Here is a 20,934-nt window from a genome sequence, read left to right on the forward strand (position 1 = left end):
TTCTTACTTTAATATCTGTGAATTGTAAACAAATACAATGTTAACACTTTTATAATCTTTCATCACAAGGTTATTTGCCTTAGCTTTAAGAAAATAGTAAGTATAATATCATAAATCCTAACTTTCTTTTGTAGATCAATCATCAAGGTTTCTGATTTACCATTCACAAATGTTAAAATTTTAAGTAATTTTTAATTATCCAATTTACAAAAGGCAATAATTTATCATTTTAGCTAAAATTTTAATGATAATTAAGGCACTTTTCTTAGTTTCTCTTTGGTGACAAAATTCCTTGCTCTAAGTCTCAGTTCTCTCTCGGCTCCTGTCGTTGCTTGAGGATAAAAATGGGGAAAACATTCTCTTCCCAAGCCATACTGCCAATTACAACCTTCAGTTTTCCTACATTTTTTGATAGTATCTCTTTCTCATGGAGAGGTTGTATAACATAGTAGCTAAAAGTACAGGCTCTGGAGAAAGACATCCTGAGTTCAAATCCTGGTTCTGCTATTTACTAGCTGTGTGACCTTGGGCAATTCCCTTTTTCTTAGGTTTCCTCATCACTAAAATAGTTGTAATAGTACCACCTAGCTCACAGTTACTATGAAAATAAAATCACTTAATACAAATAAAAGATTTAGAATTGTACTTGGCATCCATTAATCCTTCCATTAAATGTTGGCTATTATAATCTTTCACTTTAGTTTCATCAATCTAGACATTTATAATGAATACAGTGTAAAAAGTAGCTCTACTGGCTGGGCACAGTGGCTCACGCCTGTAATCCCAGCACTTTGGGAGGCTGAGGTGGGTGGGTCACGAGATCAAGACCATCCTGGCTAATATGGTGAAACTCCGTCTCTACTAAAAATACAAAAAATTAGCTGGCGTGGTGGTGCGCCCCTGTAGTCCCAGCTACTTGGGAGGCTGAGGCAGGAGAATCATTTGAACCCTAGGAGGTGGAGGCTGCAGTGAGCCGAGATCATGCCACTGCACTCCAGCCTGGGTGACAAAGCGAGATTCTGTTTCCCCCCCCCAAAAAAAAAACCCAAAAAGCAGCTCTACTATAAACTGTGAGGTGTTCCTAGACCTACATAATACTGAACACGTGTGGGACAAGAATATTTCTTTTTTCAGACAAAAAATTTCAGACATAAAACAAGGCACAGAGAACAATATAATGAATAACTGCATATCCACTGCTCAGCTAAGAAATGTAATACAGTTAAAAATTCCTATATACCTCTGATACACCTCCCTTCCCAAGAGTAAATGACCTCCCTTGATTCAGTGAATATCAATTCTATCTCTGTTTAATGTCATATGTATTGTTTTACATAAATATCCTGTAGGCATCCTTCTCTAACTTGCTTTTTTCACAAATCATATTCTGCAATTTATGCATACTGGTTTTTAAAGCTCTGATGTTTTAATTTTAGCCAATGTCTACTCTTCCTTTCTATAAACATATTATAAATTATATATTATCTTACTAATAGAAATTTAAGTTGTTTCCAAGGTTTTGCTTTTACTAACAATGATTCCATGAATATTCTTGTATGTTTCTCCCTGTGCAGATATGTGGGAGTTTCCCTAGAGCAGTGTTTTTACTGCATTGGGACCCATTAGCACATTATAAAATTGATTCAGTGAGTGGCAACAAACACATAAAAGTATATGGGACAGAAAATACCAAAATGCTCCACATGTAGTAGGCAAGTAAGTATTCTTTCTTAAAGCTACTGTGTACCTAATGTAGGACATAGTCAACATCTGTGAGATACTGTTTTGATACCTACAAGTGAAATTATTGGGTGAGAAGCAATGTACATCTTCAACTTTATTAGATATTTAAAAATGTCTAAATCAGTGTTTCACATCCTTGCCTGACACTTGGTATTATCCTACTATTTAAAAATTTCCATCTCTGAGCTACAGCTTTGTACACTTTGTTTTCTATTGGGATGTCCAAACAAAAACAAGTTAACAGTAGCAAAATAAAACTCCCCTCAAAACCAAAACAACTATAAAATATATCTATAAAACACCCAAATCATATCATTTTAGCTCTTTCAGTCCTACCAAGTAGTATTTCTGCCAAGGATCCATTACATTTTTCTTCTGCTATACTAGCCTTGTAAAAGTCAATTATATAAAAACCAGGCTGAGTTTTATTACACAATTTCATGGAAGCAGGATGAGGACAAAACCAATAGGCACAGCATGCTGATTAAAACTTAGTGACTATCGCATGTGGTAACTGCACATATACACAATGAAATCATTCTTCCATCTAACTTTTCCATCTAACTCTTAGAGTTAGGTTAATTCTTAGAATTACCACTAATACTGAGATTATGAATGAATGTTTGCAACAGGCTAGAGAACATCAAGTCTTATCTTCACATCTTCAGCAGGGAAATCCTGTTCAAAACACTTTTTACACCCATCTCTACATCTATGCCTAATTTCTAACATCTTTGTTGTTTCACCGACTATACTACTGAACAGCTTATGTTCTCAGAACACAGGTTCTCTGTATGCAATGCCGATTTTTTTTTTTTTTTTTTTTTGAAAAAAAAAAAAAAAAAAAAAAGCAGGTTACAAGTGCAGAACGTGCAGGTTTGTTACACAGGTATACATGTGCCATGGTGGTTTGCTGCACCTACTGACCCATCCTCTAAGTTCCCTCCCCTCATCCCCAACTCCCAACAGGCCCTGGTGTGTGCTGTTCCCCTGTGTGTGTCCATGTGTTCTCAATGTTCAGCTCCCACTTATGAGTGAAAACATACGGTTTGGTTTTCTGTTCCTGTGTTAGTTTGCTGAGTATAATGGCTTCCAGCTTCATCCATGTCCTTGGAAAGGACATGATCTCACTCCTTTTTACAGCTGCGTCGTATTCCATGAACTATATATACCACATTTGCTTTATCTAGTCTATCACTGATGGACATTTGGGTTGGTTTCACATTGCCAGTATTTTCATACCACATGTTTTCTACGAATTCCAGTCCTTATCTACTTCAGATGCCAGTCCCATCCTTCCCATCTTAACTTTAAAAATGTAAATATCCTTTTCTAGATTTGCAATTTGACCATGCGTGGCCAGGGAGCCTATTCTGTAGTTAGAAAAACTCCCTAGATGACTTCTCTCCTCTTTGGGTTCTAGCGCTCCAATCCACTTTGACTGCTGACACCACCCTGATAGATCATAATACATAATATATACACATGAATAATCACATACGACACAGTAAAATTACAACTCTCGTGGTAGTTTTGAAGGATGTCCATAAATTCTTTGCTCCTTTCATTCCCCTTTTATTGAGTGTGGGTATACTACGTGAAGTATCTCTGGTGAATATAATGTAGTAGAAATGAAGAATTCTGACTCCTGAGGCTAAGTGACTGTTTTGTTCTCTCTGTGATCACTCTCTCTGGGGAAGCCACCAGCTATGTCTTGATGCCATTCAAGGTGCTCTATGGAAAGCTCCATGTAATGAGTAACAGAGCTTTCTGCCATCAGCCATTAAGTCAGTCATTGTGGAAGCAGAACCTACAACCCCAGTCAAGTCCTCAGACGACTTGGAGGATGCTTTGATTGTAATCTTATGAGAGATCTAAGCTAGAATCAGCTAGCTGGGCTACTCCCAAATTCCTGACCCATAGAAATTATGAGATAAATTTTTTTTGTTTATTTTTTGAGACAGAGTCTCACTCTGTCGCTCAGGCTGGAGTGCAGTGGTGTGATCTCGGCTCACTGCAACCTCCACCTCCTGGGTTCAAGTGATTCTCCTGCCTCAGCCTCCCAAGTAGCTGGGACTATAGGCATGCACCACTGTATCTGGCTAATTTTTGTATTTTCAATGGAGACAGGGTTTCGTCATGTTAGCCAGGCGGATCTCGAACTCCTGACCTCAGGTGATGCAACCGCCTCGGCCTTCCACACAGCTGGGATTACAGGCGTGAGCCACTGCTCCCAGCCTGAGATAAATGTTTGACACCACCAAGTTTGGGAGTAATTTGTTACACGGCAAAAGATAATTAAAATTTTTAGTTTTCATTATTATTAAAGGCTCTTACAAATATAATCATAACCAATCAACTTATAGAATTATTTAGTCCAAATAGCTCAAGTGCATCAGCACCTACACGTTTGTGGTTATCCCTATGCCTATAATACCCTGAATTCTACTCTGATTACCTACACTGATTATTCTTTCACGCTCTAGTGACGTCTCAGTTCTGTGATTGCTATTATTACTCGACATTTGTTTTTTTGCTCTCCAGGAACTAACAGTATATTCAAGGAGATGCAGTATAAAATAAAAGTGCAGTATAATTCTAAATATCCCTGATTTGATTACAACATATCTTTTGACATAAACATATTTCCTCATACATAAGAGTCCTCCAATTTTTATGTTTTCATATTAAATTTATTTTTAAACAACTAATCTCTATTTCCAATAGCCTCACCCCCTTTAAGAAAGATGTCTAACTGAGGCATCTGGGAGCATCCAAAGCAAAGAGTAATGCAAGGGGGCAAAAGATAGTAAGAGGAAAGGAATAAAGACAATCATAAGACAGACTAATTTTTACAACATCCTAGCATTTAGGCCTTGAAATGAAAACTAAACATGAAGGCTTTACTTGGAAACTCAAAGAAAGAAAAGGAACTATAAAAGAATAATTCAGTTGCAATTCTATTAATCCTTTGTTGTATTTTTTTACAGCATACGCTTGTTGTATTATTCTGTATTTTGTATTATTGCATTTTATATTGTATTTTGTATTATTTTACAACATAAAAGAATGATCATGTTTGCTTCTATGAAAAACTTACCTAATACTGATCATTACAATGTATCCTTTTGGGGAGAACATAACCCTTTAATTTGGTATCTGGACTTAAGTTTTCATTGGATTACTTTCTCAGCAGATGGAAGTTTAATTATTTTCTGCATATAACAAAACGAAGTTGAACTCCAGTGAATTTTAATTAAATGTTTCTTGTACTACCCTTATGGATGCTTTTCCAGTAAGGATGCAGACTAAATTAAAATGACTATAATACAAATTTCAAAAACAATGCTTAGCTAATATGGATATTCTGACACTCACAATTATTGCTCATGTACAAGGAATCTCATGAGAGCTCCAGAGGGAGAAATAATTATGGGCCAAAAAAGGCACACTATCTAAATTGCAGCACCCAGTGAATTCAGGTCTCAACCAATTTTAACACTAAGATTAGGCTGGGAGGAAAAAAAAAAAAATCACATTTTCCAAAATAGAACAATTATAGAGAATTTTTTGGTATGAAATAGCCTAGTGAGAAAGAAATAGCTGAAAGAATTACAGAAAAGTCATACTGTTTCCTTTATTAGACTAAGAACTTAAGAACAGAGACCCTAACTTACAATAAGATGATTAAAATAAATACTACCTTAGTGAGTGCTGAATGTTAGTAAAGAGTTATAGAAAACACAGAAGCATGTAAAATGGAGAGGAGAGAAGGTGGTCAAGGAAGGCTTTTGAAAGGTAGTAAGGTGTAAGTGTAAACCTGAAGAGCTGAAACTGTCTTGTTTACAAATTAAATACAAATATTTCATTTATTATTTCAGGCTGACTAGAGTTATTTAATTTTAGATTTAATTTAATTTAATTTTATTTTTTGAGATGGAATCTTACTACCGTCACCCAGGCTGGAATGCAGTGGCACAATCTTGGCTCACTGCAACCTCCACCTCCCGGGATCAAGCCATTCTCCTGTCTCAGCCTCCTGAGTAGCTGGGATTACAGGCACAGACCATCACACCCTGTTTTTTTGTATTATTAGTAGAGACAGGGTTTTGCCATGTTGGCCAGGCTGGTCTCGAACTCCTGACCTCAAGTGATCCTCCCAAAGTGCTACGATTACAGGTGTAAGCTACCGCACCTGACTCCTAGAGTTATTTTAGATGTATTGAAAATGCAGCAAGTTTATAAAACTATTTTCATCTCATTTTTGTTGCTTATTAAGTAAAAACAGTGGCAAAATACACAGAAAGGCACTGCATCACTGAGTCTCATACAGAGAAGGTGATATGGCTATCTGTTACCCTGCATTACGCCTTAATATTTTACTATTAACACAATTTTAGGCTTTAATAAGATTAAAAATCAAACATCAAAGATACATTAGCTTTCAAAGAAAAATATCCTCTAATTAATATTTACATTTTAACTAGCAACCTGACCCCCACATTAGATCAAAGATGAAACATTAGGAAGAAGATTTAAATAATGGAATAACAGTTTGTTCAGAATAAATCCTACTATGGTATTGTATAAGAACAGCTCTGAAAGTATGATTCTGAAAGGTTTCATTGTAATATAAAACAATGAAAAGACTCAACTAGTCTTAAAGACATCTGTTTTTCATCTTCTCAAAAGTACTTAAATCTGTCCTCTGATTAAGTTTGTCCTTATGGCCTAATGACTTGGTTATTCTTTTACCATCACTGAAATAACAGTCTTTCTGGTTGCTTTTATAACTTTGCCTTCATCTTTGATGGTTTTCATTTTCACTATGGTATGTCTAGATGTATAACATATTTCTTAACATACTCAGCACTCATTAAGTTTTTTTTTTTTTTTTTTTTTTGAGACGGAGTCTTGCTGTATTGCCCAGGCTGGAGTGCAGTGGTTGGATCTCAGCTCACTGCAAGCTCCGCCTCCCGGGTTTACGCCATTCTCCTGCCTCAGCCTCCGGAGTGGCTGGGACTACAGGCGCCCGCCACCTCGCCCGGCTAGTTTTGTATTTTAGTAGAGACGGGGTTTCACCGTGTTAGCCAGGATGGTCTCGATCTCCTGACCTCGTGATCCACTCGTCTCGGCCTCCCAAAGTGCTGGGATTACAGGCTTGAGCCACCGCGCCCGGCCTCATTAAGTTTTTTTAATCTGAAGTTTCTGTTTAATTTTATAACACTGTACGCATTAGTACTACTTCTAATACATTTCTTTCTATGTATCTTTTTTTTAGACATGGGGTCTTGCTCTGTCATTCAGACTGGAGTGCAGTGGCTTGATCACAGCTCACGGCACCCTGGAACTCCTGGGCTCAAGTAGTCCTCCCATCTCATTCTCCTGTGTACCTAGTACTACAGGTGCACACCATCATGATCAAGGGCTTCTCTCATTTTCTGAAACTTGTTTTTAAAGGACCGACGAAGTGTCTGACACTACCCTTCCCATATCAGAAAGGTCCGTCCATATCTTTTTATCCCTTTATTACTGTGATCTGGGTAAATTCCTCAGTATTACATTCTAATTCACTGTCTCCTCAACATTCTAAAATATATCCTGTTTATTAAATATGAATTTGTGTTTTTTACATTCAGTATTTTGTGTTTTTACATTCCCTGGTTCTTATTATTTGCCATTTACTTGTTCAAGAAACTGATCATTTGGTCTGAGGTAGTTTCCCAAATTCTAGACTTAAGCAATACCACAAGGATTCAGTCAGAAAACACATTCTTCTGGCCTCCATACTTACTGTAAATGATTACTTAGATCTAGCAGCATACAGATTAAAATCCAATTTGTTGGCTGGGTGCGGTGGCTCACACTTGTAATCTTAGCACTTTGGGAGCTTGAGGCAGAAATATCACCTGAGGTCAGGAGTTCAAGACCAGCCAGGCCAACATGGTGAAACCCTGTCTCTATTAAAAATAGAAAATTAGCTGAGGAAGGTGGCGCACACCTGTAATCCCAGCTACTCAGGAGGCTGAAGCAGGAGAATCACCTGAACCCAGGAGGTGGGGGCTGCAATCAGCCAAGATCACGCCACTGCACTCCAGCCTGGGCGACAGAGCAAGACTCTGTCTCAAAAACGAAACAAAACAAAAAAACAAAAAAATCAAATTTGTTGGAAGTGGATGGCGGTAAGTGGGACACAAAGTGGTAACTTAAAGTGCCATCTCTGCATAGTACCTACTACTTCCAGTACGTGCAGTAATATCTCCCATTAATCAATAATGTAGACTGATACTTATGGTTCAATGATTAGTATCCATAGCATGCTGATCACTTTTGCTAAGTAGGTCACATTCTCAACTACACTCATATTCTAGTTTTGAATAGTTGCAGATCCAATACCAGTTTATGCAAGGTCTGATTAAATAAAATGCAAATCAACACTGTAACAGTAAGAAATTAAATAACTGTTGTTTCTACAAGGATAATAGGTTGAAAGCTCTGTCAAGACTCAACAAAGGTGAGTCATTAAAATAAATACTGGTGTTACAGACTGACAGAAAATCAAAAAATATGGATTCTGAATTCAAGACTGCATGACAGAGCCAAGATGGACAGAATTTATGCTCTCACCTGAAAAAAGTAAATGAAAACAAAAACCAAATTGCACAAAATGATTTTTAGATGTTGGATTATCAGAGTAGAACGGTAATCTCTGAGGGAGGAAAACATAAGGTGAGCCCTAAGACTGCCCCCAGATATATACATGCCATTTAACAGTTTAAGTATGGGAAAATTTACCTTACAAGGGGCACAAAATGAAGTCCTTCGAAATAACACGATACAATAACTAAATTCCACAGGAAAAAATGAAGAACATCAAAAATGTTAACAAGAAAGTAAATTAGAAGACAGTAAGTGTATTTTCTTCTCTTAATTTTGTTAAGAGATGACTGACACTGAAAAAATGATGTACAGGTGGGTTAGTGACTAATGTAGACAAAATATATACGACAATAATAGCACAAAGGAAGGACAAGAAAATGAAGCTAGGCTACAGTAGTGCTTTGTGGAATATTTAGAGCTAATAAGGGGAGTTCAGAAAGGAGCAAGGATATAAAATGAATTAGGCCAGGCATGATAGTTCATGCCTAATCACAGCACTTTGGGAGGCTGAGGCTGGTGGACCGTTTGAGCCCAGGAATTTGAGACCAGCCTGGACAACATGGTGAAAATTCGCCTCCACTAAAAATACAAAAAACTAACCAGGTATGGTAGTGTGTGCTTATAGTCCCAGGTACTCAGGAGACTGAGGTGGGAAGATCTCCTGAGCCCAGGACGTTGAGCCTGAAGTGAGCTCTGACTGTGCCACTGCACTCACACCTGGGTGACAGAGTAAAACCCTGTCTCAAAAAAACCAAACCAAACCAAAATGAAAAGATTAGCAAAGGATGGCTCACACCTGTAATCCCATCACTTTGGGAGGCTGAGGCGGGTGGATCACTTGAGTCCAGGAGTTGAAGACCAGCCTGGACAACAGGGCCAAACCCTGACTCTACAAAAATAACAAAAATTAGCCAGGCATAGTGATGTGTGCTTGTAGTCCCAACTACTCAGGGGGCTGAGGCGGGAGTACTGCTTGAGCCCAGGAGGTCGAGGCTGCAGTGAGCAATGATCATGACACTGCACTCCAGCTTGGACAACACAGCGAGATCCTGTCTCCAAAAAAGAAAAGCAAATTAAAACCAAAGCAACCAGACAGAAAGAAATAATAAATATTGAAACATAAATCAAGGAAATAAAAAAGAGAAAGCCAACAAAACTACAAGTCCATTATTATTTGAAAAGATCAACAAAACTGAAACTTACAGTGAGATGGAGAAAGACAAAAGAGAAGACACAAATCACACAAGAATAAATAAGGGGGCTGCCAACCCCCCAAAAATTAAAATGACTACAAAATATTATGAATAATATTATGCCATTAAATTTACAATTTGCATGAAATAGACATTGCCTGAGAAATACAAATTACCAAATCTGACTCAAAAACAAAAAATCTGGCAGTGTGCAGGGCACAGTGACTCATACCTATAATCCTAGTATTTTGGGAGGCCGAGGCACAAGGACTGCTTGAGGTCAAGAGTTCTCAACCATTCTGGGCAAAATAGAGAGCTCTAGTTTCTACAAAAAATAAAAAATTAGCCAGGTATGCTGGAGTTTGCCTGCAGTCCCAGCTACTTGGGAGCTGAGGCAGGAGAACTGCTCGAGCCCAGGAGAATGAGGCTCTAGGGATTTGTGATTGTGCCACTGCACTCTAGCCTGGGTGACAGAGAGAGACTCTGTCTCAAGAAAATAAATTGATAAAAAACAAAAAACAAAACAAAATAAAAAAAATTCAGGATAGATACATAAAGTAAATTGAATTAGTAATTAAAACTCTTTACACAAAGAAAAGCCTGGGATCAAGGGGCTTCTCTGCTGAATTGTACCAACATAGAAATATTACCAATCCTTCATAAATTCTTTCAGAAAACAGAGCAGGAAGAATGGCTCCCAGTGTATTCTATAAGGCTAGTATTGACACTGTTACTCCTTATGAAAGTAAATGCACAAATCCTTAACAAAATACTATTAAACTGAATCCAGCAGCATATAAAAAGGACTGTATATCAGGACCATGTGGAATTTCTCCTAGAATGCAAGGTTGGTATAATATCTGAAAATCGATGAACACAATACACCATATTAATAGAATAAAAGAAAAAACCTGCATGACCACCTCATTCAAACCAGAAAAAAATACAGAAAAATATCAATCCATCATGATAAAAACACCCAACAAATCAGACTAGAAGTAAATTTCCTCATCCTACTAAAGGGTATCTATACAAAACTTAACAGTTGATAACATCATGCCTAATTTCAAAGTCTGATTGTTTCCCCCTTAAGATAAGGAATAAATTAAATATTGTTAAGAGGTTAATTCTCCCCAAATTGGTTTAGAGAGTCATTACAATCCCTATGATAATTTCAGAAACTTTTGTTCAAAAATCGACAAGCTGATCCTAAGATTTATATAGAAATGCAAAGAATCTATACTAGTCAAAATTTTTTTGAAAACGAAGAATAAAGTAAGACAACTTTATCTAATTTTAAAAGCTCATCTAAAGCATACTCAACGCAGTTGGTATCAGTGTAAGGATATACAGAAAATCCAAAAATAAAACCTTGTTTTTATGGTCAATTCATCTTCAAGAGAGATGGCACAGTAATTCAATTGGGGAAGGATACTTTGTCATTAAATGGTGCTAGGAAAACTGAAAATTTGTATGCAGAAAGTAGACTTCTGCCCTTATATTACATCATGTACAAAATTGAATTAAAATGGTTCATATGCTTTAATAGAAGAGATAAAATGATTAAACTTCTAAAATAAAACACAGAAGAAATCTTAGGGTTAGGCAATGTTCACAGATACCAAAAGCATGACCACAGAAGAAAAACTAATGAATTGGGCCATATAAATTGAAAACATTTGCTCTGTAAAGGTCACCATTAAGAAAATGAAAGAAAGCTATACATCTGTTAACGAACTTGTATCAAGAATACCAGCCGGGTGTGGTGGCATGAATGGCACGGTGGCTCATGTCTATAATCCCAGCACTTTGGGAAGCCAAGGTGGGTGGATCACTTGAGGTCTGGGGTTTGAGACCAGCCTGACAACATGGTGAAACTCCGCCTCTATTAAAAATACAAAATTAGGGCCTGGTGCGGTGCCTCATGCCTATACTCCCAGCACTTTGGGAGGCCGAGGCAGGTGGATCACGAGGTCAGGAGATCGAGACCATCCTGGCTAACATGGTGAAACTCCGTCTCTACTAAAAATACAAAAAATTAGTCAGGCGTGGTGGCAGGCGCCTGTAGTCCCAGCTACTCGGGAGGCTGAGGCAGGAGAATGGTGTGAACCCAAGAGGCGGAGCTTGCAGTGAGCAGAGACTGCGTGACACTGTACTCTAGCCTGGGCGACACAGCGAGACTCTGTCTTTAAAAAAAAAAAAAAAAAAAAAAAAAACCCACAAAATTAGCTGGGTGTGGTGGTGCACACCTGTAATCCCAGCTACTTGGGAGGGTGAGGCAGGAGAACCACTTGGATCTGGGAGGCAGAGGTTGCAGTGAGCTGAGATTGTGCCACTGCACTCCAGCCTGGGCAACAAGAGCGAGACTCCTTCTCAACCAAACAAACAAACAAAAAAACACACAAAGTACTCCTATAAAACCCTTCTTAATAATTGTTAGAATAAAGAGACAGAAAAAGGAGAAAGGACTTGAATAACACTATTAACCAATTTGACCTAACTGGTATAAGACACTAGCCAACAAAAGCAGAATATACATTATCTTCTTGAGGAAATGAAACATTCACCAAGATAGAGTTTATTGTGGGTCTCATACAAATCTCAATAAATTCAGAAGCATTCAAATCACACAAACTATGTTCTTTGACTACAGTGAAATTAAATTAGAAATCAATAGCAGAAAGATATCTAGAAAATCCTCAAATATCTGCACACTAAATGTCATGCTTCAAAATAATCCATGGGTTAAACAAAAAATAAAAAAGGAAACTAGACAGTATTTTGAACTAAATAAAAAAGCAAATACAATATATCCAAATTTAGGACACATAGCTAAAGCAGTGCTTAAAAAAATTTATAGGAGTAAATTCCCTTATTAGAAAAACAAAGGGTCAAATCAATGACCTCGAAGTCTACCTTGAGAAACTAAGAACAGCTGAGGAAGTCAAACTCAAAGTAAGCAGATGAAAGGAAATAAAGGACAGAAATCAATGAAATAGAAAACAAAAATAATAGAAAAATCCAATATAAAATAAGATTAAAACAGCTCCACATACACTGAACAATGAAAAGAGAAAGGGGGGAAGAAAACAGGGGGAAAAGGAGTGGGAGAGAGATAGATGTTAAATTACCAATATTATGATCAACTTTATGCTGATAGTTTTTTAATATAACTCAACAACCTAGATGAATGTACCCGTATCTTATAAGACATAAACTACCAAAGGTTACTCAGGAACAATAGATAACCTCAATAGCCCTATAACTACTGGAGAAATTTCATAGTTAAAAATCTTTCTGCAACGAAAATTCTAGGCTCCAATGGTAGAACTCTTATCTGAAGAAGAAATAATACCAATTCTATCAAACTCATCGAGAAAATTAAAGAAGAGAGAATACACTGCAACTCAATCTACAAGGCCAGCATTACCCTGGTAACAAAGGCAGACAATGATATTCATTAAAATAAAGTTAGAGATATTTACCCCTCTTGAGCACAGATGCAGAAATTCTTAGAAAAAGCTCAGCAAATCACATCCAACAATATACAGATAACATATCACAAGCATATGGGCTTTACTCTATGTGTTCATGTTAACATCTGAACATAAACAAATTCATCACATTAAGTCTTTAAAAAATAAAACAACATACGGATCTCAATAGATGCAGAAAAATATTTGACAAAATCTAAGATATATTCCTAATAAAAACTCTAAGAAAACTAGGAATAAAAAGAAACTTCCTCAATCTGATAAGGGGCATCTATGAAAATATTACAGGTAGGCCAGGCATTGTGGCTCACGCCTGTAATCCCAGCACTTTGGGAGGCCAAGGCAGGCAGATCACCTGAGGTCGGGAGTTTGAGACCAGCCCGACCAACAGGAAGAAACCCTGTCTCTACTAAACATACAAAATTAGTCGGGCGTAGTGGAGCATGCCTGTAATCCCAGCTACTCAGTAGGCTGAGGCAGGAGAATCACTTCAACCTGGGAGGCGGAGGTTGCAGGGAGCCGAGATGGCACCATTGCACTCCAGCCTGGGCATCAAGAGCAAAACTCCATCTTAAAAAATATATATATATATATATATATATACACACACACACACACACATATATACACACATATATATGTGTGTGTATATATATATAATGTGTATTACAGCTAGCAACACATTCAATGATTAAAAAAAACTCTGATTTTGTTCAGAGAAAGAAGCCAGATTCCCCCCCTCTGACAAAAAACCCCCAAGANTGGCACCATTGCACTCCAGCCTGGGCATCAAGAGCAAAACTCCATCTTAAAAAATATATATATATATATATATATATACACACACACACACACACATATATACACACATATATATGTGTGTGTATATATATATAATGTGTATTACAGCTAGCAACACATTCAATGATTAAAAAAAACTCTGATTTTGTTCAGAGAAAGAAGCCAGATTCCCCCCCTCTGACAAAAAACCCCCAAGATATATTGTATAATTCCATTTGTATAAAATTTTAGAAAATGTAAACAAATCAGATAGCACATCAATGCTTGCTTGAGGATGATGGCAAGGCAGAACGACAGGAAGGGAGATAGAAAGGAGTTACAAAGTGCCATTAGAAAACTTGGCACTTGAATTACTTAAGGACAATGGAGAGATTCATTATCTCGGTTGTGGTGGTGGTATGTATACACAGGTGTATGTATGTCAAAATCTCATCAAATTATGAACGTAAATGTGCAGTTTATTTTATGTGAATTATACCTCCATAAAGTTGCAGTAAAAAAAAAACAAAAAACAAAAAACAAAAACAAAGACTGCATGGCAGGTATATGGAAATTCTAGTTCTTTTTAAAACAAATATATTAGTAACATGTTATACATGCAGTATGTCCAAGAAAGCAAACATAAAACTCCAATCAGACAATCCATACTCAACATAAAAGCCTTGGACCTATTTCAAAAGAACATTTTGTTCTTTCGGTTAAAATGTTTAAGTTCCATTAAAATAAATTATCAAACAGATACACACACACACACACACACACACACACACACACGCGCGCACACACACACACACACACACACACAAAGCTGCCCCTTGGTATACAAAGGGAATTGCTTCTAGGACTGCTCACATATAGCAAAATCCATGCATACTCAAAAATACCACAGCTGTCTCTGAGTAATCTGCATATTCAAGAAGTTAGCCCTCCACATAAACAGGTTTCATATCCCACAAATACTGTATTTTCAATCTGTGTTTAGTTGGAAACAAATGGTTTACAGGCAATTCTTGCAGTTCAAACCCATGTTGTTCAAAGGTCAGCTGTGTATGTGTGTATTTCTTTGTTTTGTTTTAGACAGGGTCTTGTTATGTCACCCAGGCTAAAGTGCAATGGCGCAATCAAGGCTCACTGCAGCCTTGACCTCCTGGGTTCAGGCAATCCTCCCACCTCAGCCTCCCGAGTAGCTGGGACTACAAGTGCACGCTACCACACCTGGCTGATTTTTAAATTTTCTGTAGAGACGCAGTCTTGAACTCCTGGTCTCAAGTGATCCCCCAACCTTAGCCTCCCAAAGTGTTAGGACTACAGGGATGAGCCACCACATCCCACCGCTCTATATTAATTAGCCAAATATACTCTCAAATGGGTATGAAAACAGTGCTTCTATTTATTGTCTGTCTACTTACATCACATCTAATCAACAGAAGGTAACAAGTATATGTATATGATTCATTCATTCAATGTAAAATATGCTCTTTTACAATATAGTTAGTGTTTTTAAGGTTCTTGGGCTTCACAGAAAGACAAACTAAAATCATTTGCAATGGAGGATGACAAAAATATTTTGCTAACAGCTTCTATTTCAATGTGTTTATCTGAAAGGAATTAAGAATGAAGATATAATTGTTGCATTAACTGCAGGGGGTGCCCTTCTCTGTCCTCTCTTCACCCAGCTTCACATAGGTTTTTTTTTTTTTTTTTTAAATTATTAATTTGCCCATGGAACAAAATGAGTACCACAGAGCAAGAAGCAGGGCATTTCATTTTTTAAATGTGAAAACAAGAATATCTTATTAAAGCCACATTAGTTTATGATTCTATTAATTAATATTCCATTAGTATAAATCCAAGTACATAAGCTACTTCCAACGGCCTATGTTCTGAATTTGGAAGAGTGTAACAGCGGTAGTGGCAGCAGTCATGCAATTTCTTCTATAGTTGTCGTGTGACATTGACAGCCAAAGTTGTTTTGCAGAAAACAAAACACAAGTCATAATTAGTGAGTTTTACAGTTAGCCTGGGCCACACACACAAACAAAAAAATCAATAAATATTTAATTGAAAAGCCTTCAAAATTATTTTTAAAATCTCTTACCGGTATCTATGAACAAATATACCCTTAAAAATAGAGTTCATCATATTTTCGATTTCATCCTGATTTTCTTGTAGCTGAAATGAAAAAATATATATAAATTGAAACATTGGTCACTTTATTTGGAAGGAACAGTTCCAATTGTTTTTAAATCCCGGTTATTCTCATTCTGGGTAGTTTTCAATCCTTTTTCTCACTTGTATGACAGATGTGTGAAATTACCAGTATATTTCCATTATTCCTATACATTTATATCATGTTGGTTTTAGAACTTTCCACTGTCTCTCTCTAGACACAAACTTCACAATGACAAACAAGGAGTGGTGGCATAGCTAAGTGTGGTCAGATTCCTCTCTCTGAAATATCATCTGCCTTGGGAACAGACCTCTTCTGTCCAAATCAGGTCCCTGGGCTTGGTTTTGCCTTTCTTGGTTAAAGAAACATCCCTAATTAACATATTTGGTGTTGTAAAAGAAACTTCCTACTCCATCTAATGTATCCAAACATTACTCTGCATCTCACTAGCCTGTAACAGAGAGCAGGTCACGTTCCCAAAATAAGAGGTTAACAGAAGATAAAAAGGATCCTGGCTACTTATGGTGAAGTACAGTAACAAAATAAAAAATATCTATGGCAAAGATATGAATTTCAGGCAACAAAACTGATCAGAGTTAACATTTGTATTTATTATTACTCAAAAACAACAACAGCATTGAATTACATTCAAGGTGGTATTTATTATTCTAATTTATTCTATAATTTACTGTATAGTAACATTCAGTGAAATATTTGCTTTTACTACATACATGAATGTGACAATAAGATTCCCTCAGATTTATTCTTTTGCTGTATGCTTTGTTTCAGGTTTTACCAAAATAATTTTGGGAATACTTTTATAGCAAATCATTCAAATTTCTGCAACTTCCTCCAAGTGTTAAAAGTTACTTTTATTGCATTTATCATATAAAAACTAATTATTTTATAAAAGGCATATATTTCTGAGTCAGCAGTACTTACAAAAGCCCAGCTCTAGTACTTACTTCTATAATATTTCAAGTACGGTATGTGTGAAGGGTTAAACTACGCTCCTTAAAAATTTGTAAGTTGAAATTCTAACCCCGAGTACCTCAGAATGTGAAATTAGGAAAGAGGACTGTGGCAGATTTAATTCATTAAGATGGGGCCATACTGGAGTAGGGTAGGACCCTAATCCAATACGACTGATGTCCTAAAGAATAAATTTGGAGACAGACATACACACAGGAAGAATGTCATGCAAAGACTGGAATTATGCTGCCACCAGCCAAGCAACTACCAGACACTAGGAGAGAAGCCTGGAACACATCCTTCCTAACACCTTCCAAGGGAGGATGGCCCTGCCAGCACCTTGATCTTGGAATTCTAGCCTGCAAAACTGCGAGATAATAATATTATTTTTTTAAGTCATTCAGTTTGTGGTACTTTGTCATAGCAGCCCTATCAAACTAATACAGTATGGCTAATAATTTAATCAAAACAGTGCTGCTTTTTCTTGCCCGTTATGAACCCATTAAGTTATTATTCATACATAATTCCCTTGCAATAATGTGATAATCTTTTTTCAAGTTATAAGATAGACTAATAGTGCAGATCTAAGATTTTATGTAGCATTGGATAAATAAAAATGTTTCCTATTAAAAACCCAGTATAGGCCGGGCATGGTGGCTCACACCTGTAATCTCAGCACTTTGGGAGGCTGAGGTGGATGGATCACCTGAGGCTGTGAGTTTGGGACCAGCCTGACCAACACATGGAGAAACCCCGTCTCTACTAAAAATACAAAATTAGCCAGGTGTGGTGGCGCATGCCTGTACTCCCAGCTACTTGGGAGGCTGAGGCAGGAGAATCGCTTTTGGGGAGGCGGAGGTTGCAGTGAGTCAAGATCGCGCCATGGCACTCCAGCCTGGGCAAGAAGAGCGAAACTCCAACTCAAAAAAAAAAAAAAAAAAAAAAAAAAGTATAAAATCATTTTTAACACATATATGAAAATGTCATTGTAAAACTGAGACCAATCTTATTCACAGGAGTCACTATAAAACTGGGACCAATCATATGCATAGGAGTGCCTTATACATCAGCTAGTATGTAGCCTTTGGCTTTTTCCTGGAAATGTAGCTTTGCTGGCTCCCAGTTCTGACTTTAGTATTAATCATACTTTTTGAGCCTATAGCCTTACTTTTTTGAGTGGCCTAACTCCCAGATCAACTTCTTTCAAAAACAGACATGTTCTATGATTCCTTTCTGCCATCAGACGGCACTTACATGATCACCAATGAACACTCCAGTTTCACTTGGAAACCCTGACATCAAATAACCTAATTAAATATATGTATAAACTTTTTTACAGAAGATATAAAAAGTACTAATGTCATATATATTCCACACATTTACAGAACATAAAGTCATCAGTTGCCAACTTACCTCTTTGCGTTTCTGAAGTAGTAACTCCAACCTTTCATTGGCTCTCTTCCCAATCATTTTATTTCTCTCAGCTTCATACTGTCTCTGGGTATTATCCTGATGAATACTGAGGTTTAAGGCAACATTCACCAGAGCAGTCATGAGCTTCATGGCTATGAAATGAAGAAATATTAAAATACCTATGAATCAAAACTTTATCCATATTAAGATTATAAATAAACCCAAAGGATGAAGAAATGAAACTAGTGAATTTCTGTTTTACAACCCAGGCATAATTTTAGTTTAAATAAAAGATAACTAATGTATAGAAATAAACTCATCTGCAACATAATTTTCTCTACCTCAGCTTGGCTTGTTAACACTTTCCATTTAAACACAGCCTCATCCTAACTAACAGAAGAAAGCAATTTAGTAGTATCATCTTCAACAACTCCTTTCCCCACTCCTAAAATATACACGTTAAGGGCACACTAATCAAGCCTAAACCTCTCTTCTGATAATCAAATATGAGTATATATAAATGCATCCTTAGTACCTTTACCCCCACATATGGTCCTCTCCCTTTGTTCCTCACCTCAGAGTTGCACAACCTCCAAACCCTGAAAAACATACTGATCCTACCAAACTCATAAAAGTACATTAAAAATGTACTTTGTGAATTTCCAATTGACCTATCCTCCCCAGCCACAGTGATAATGTACTTTTAAATGTTCACTTGTATTTGTAAATCTTACTACTTTCAAATTTGTTTCACATCCTCTGACAAACTTGTATGACACACCTCAAACTTCCGTCTTTTCATATTTGTTTTCATTACTGAGATAGTGAGAATATAGGAAATACAGGCAGAGGAACAAGAGAGTTTGTAGTGGTAAATAATTTCCCCTTTTTGTTCCTTTTAGGCTATTCATGTGCAAATATGAGCATTCAGTTATTTAAAAAATTGAACTATTCAGTGTTTTAGAATAACTGATTCATTTATCTGCAAACATACCCATATAATTAAAAGCAAGCATACACTGTTTATAAACTTTCATTTTCTTTTTTTTTTTTGAAGTGGAGTTTCACTCTTGTTGACCAGGCTGGAGTGCAATGGTGCAATCTCGGTTCACTGCAACCTCCACCTCCTGGGTTCAAGTGATTCTCCTGCCACAGCCTCCCGAGTAGCTGGGATTACAGGCATGCACCACCACGCCCAGCTAATTATTGTATTTTTTAGTAGAGACAGGGTTTCACCATGTTGGCCAGGCTGGCCTCGAACTCCCAACCTCAGGTGATATGCTCACCTTGGCCTCCCAAAGTGCTGGGATTACAGGCATGAGCCACCATGCCTGGCCTATTTTTTTAATTACGTATGTAAACATGTATGTTTTCTAAATACATGTATGTATGTATGTATGCTGTATGTGTATTTCTATCTACATGCACACTCAATTTGTTATTCGGAAACTCTACATTTTGATGAGTTCTGTGTTATTAAATAATTGCTGCTGTCTTTAAACCAAAATGTAAGATAAAAAATCTGAAAAACAAATGTTTAAGTTAGTGACTATTACATGTAAAATTAAAATGCAAAATCCTGAAAACAAATTTATTTAAATTAGTGACCAGAAATGGATTTTCAGGATTTTGCATTAGAAATGCATTAAATTAAAATGTTTCTTTCCCTGTGATAGTGTCTCAAACACTAAATTGAGAAATAGTCTTGTGTTTCAAAATATAAGATAGTGATTTTGAGTTTTGTGTGTTGCCAGTAGTAGTATATTGGACTACACTATGGAAGTTTAAAAGAATTTGTAAAATTAAACTGTATAAGGAAAGAGAACAGCTCAAAGACAAGAGGAATCTGGAGCATTCAAACTATCAAGTTGATAATACTAGTTTATCAGTGTTTGTTCTGAGCATATGAAGTGACACCCAAAGGAACTTAATTTAGTATCTACCTTCAGATATCTAACGCAAAATGACTTGAAGATCCAGGAGCTGAAAAGCATTAAAATTAACACCAACTCTAGTTGCAATTCACCAGTGGAAACTGAGGCACGGCTTTTTAAAAACTTCATAGCTTTTACTTTCAGCTATATAACTTCTTGTGAACCCAGATCCCAAACTCCAAATGTCATTATTTAATGACTCTCCTTCCATCCCAGATACATAAACAGTAATCAACAAACTAAAACAGACAAGACATGTAAAAAATGATCAGTATATCTTCGGAAGCATATTAGGTATAATACAGCAGTGTTTACTGAGATAAAATATTTTTAAACCTGTAAAACTGAGACTTCACTGAATAACACATAAACAGCTATTAAAACAAACCTCAAATTAAACGATAGACATAAAATCAAGATTATGATGTTTTAATTGAGTCCACTGAAAAAGACTTATCCCTGCATAGAATTGGTATTATTAAATTTTCCTGGTACTACTAACAAAACCTTTTTATAAGTTAATAATCCTGCAGGAATTCAGCCATTATAATGTG

At 36.7% G+C, this 20,934-nt stretch overlaps 1 protein-coding gene across 3 annotated transcripts in view; it reads right to left on the bottom strand.

Annotated features, from left to right (window-relative positions):
* STAG1 (STAG1 cohesin complex component) overlaps positions 1 to 20,934 on the bottom strand; it is a 418,116-nt gene that overhangs the window by 139,973 nt on the left and 257,209 nt on the right. For all 3 annotated transcript variants that reach the window (XM_017874840.1, XM_017874839.1, XM_017874841.1), the window contains 2 exons: positions 18,447 to 18,598; positions 15,990 to 16,063 (listed from right to left, as the gene is read on the bottom strand). In XM_017874840.1, the coding sequence (XP_017730329.1) occupies positions 15,990 to 16,063; positions 18,447 to 18,598 (226 nt within the window). The remainder of the gene's footprint in view (positions 1 to 15,989; positions 16,064 to 18,446; positions 18,599 to 20,934) is intronic.

The sequence above is a fragment of the Rhinopithecus bieti genome, unplaced genomic scaffold (genome assembly GCF_001698545.2).
Source record: "Rhinopithecus bieti isolate Rb0 unplaced genomic scaffold, ASM169854v2 scaffold_9203, whole genome shotgun sequence".
In the NCBI taxonomy this organism is placed as follows: domain Eukaryota; kingdom Metazoa; phylum Chordata; class Mammalia; order Primates; family Cercopithecidae; genus Rhinopithecus; species Rhinopithecus bieti.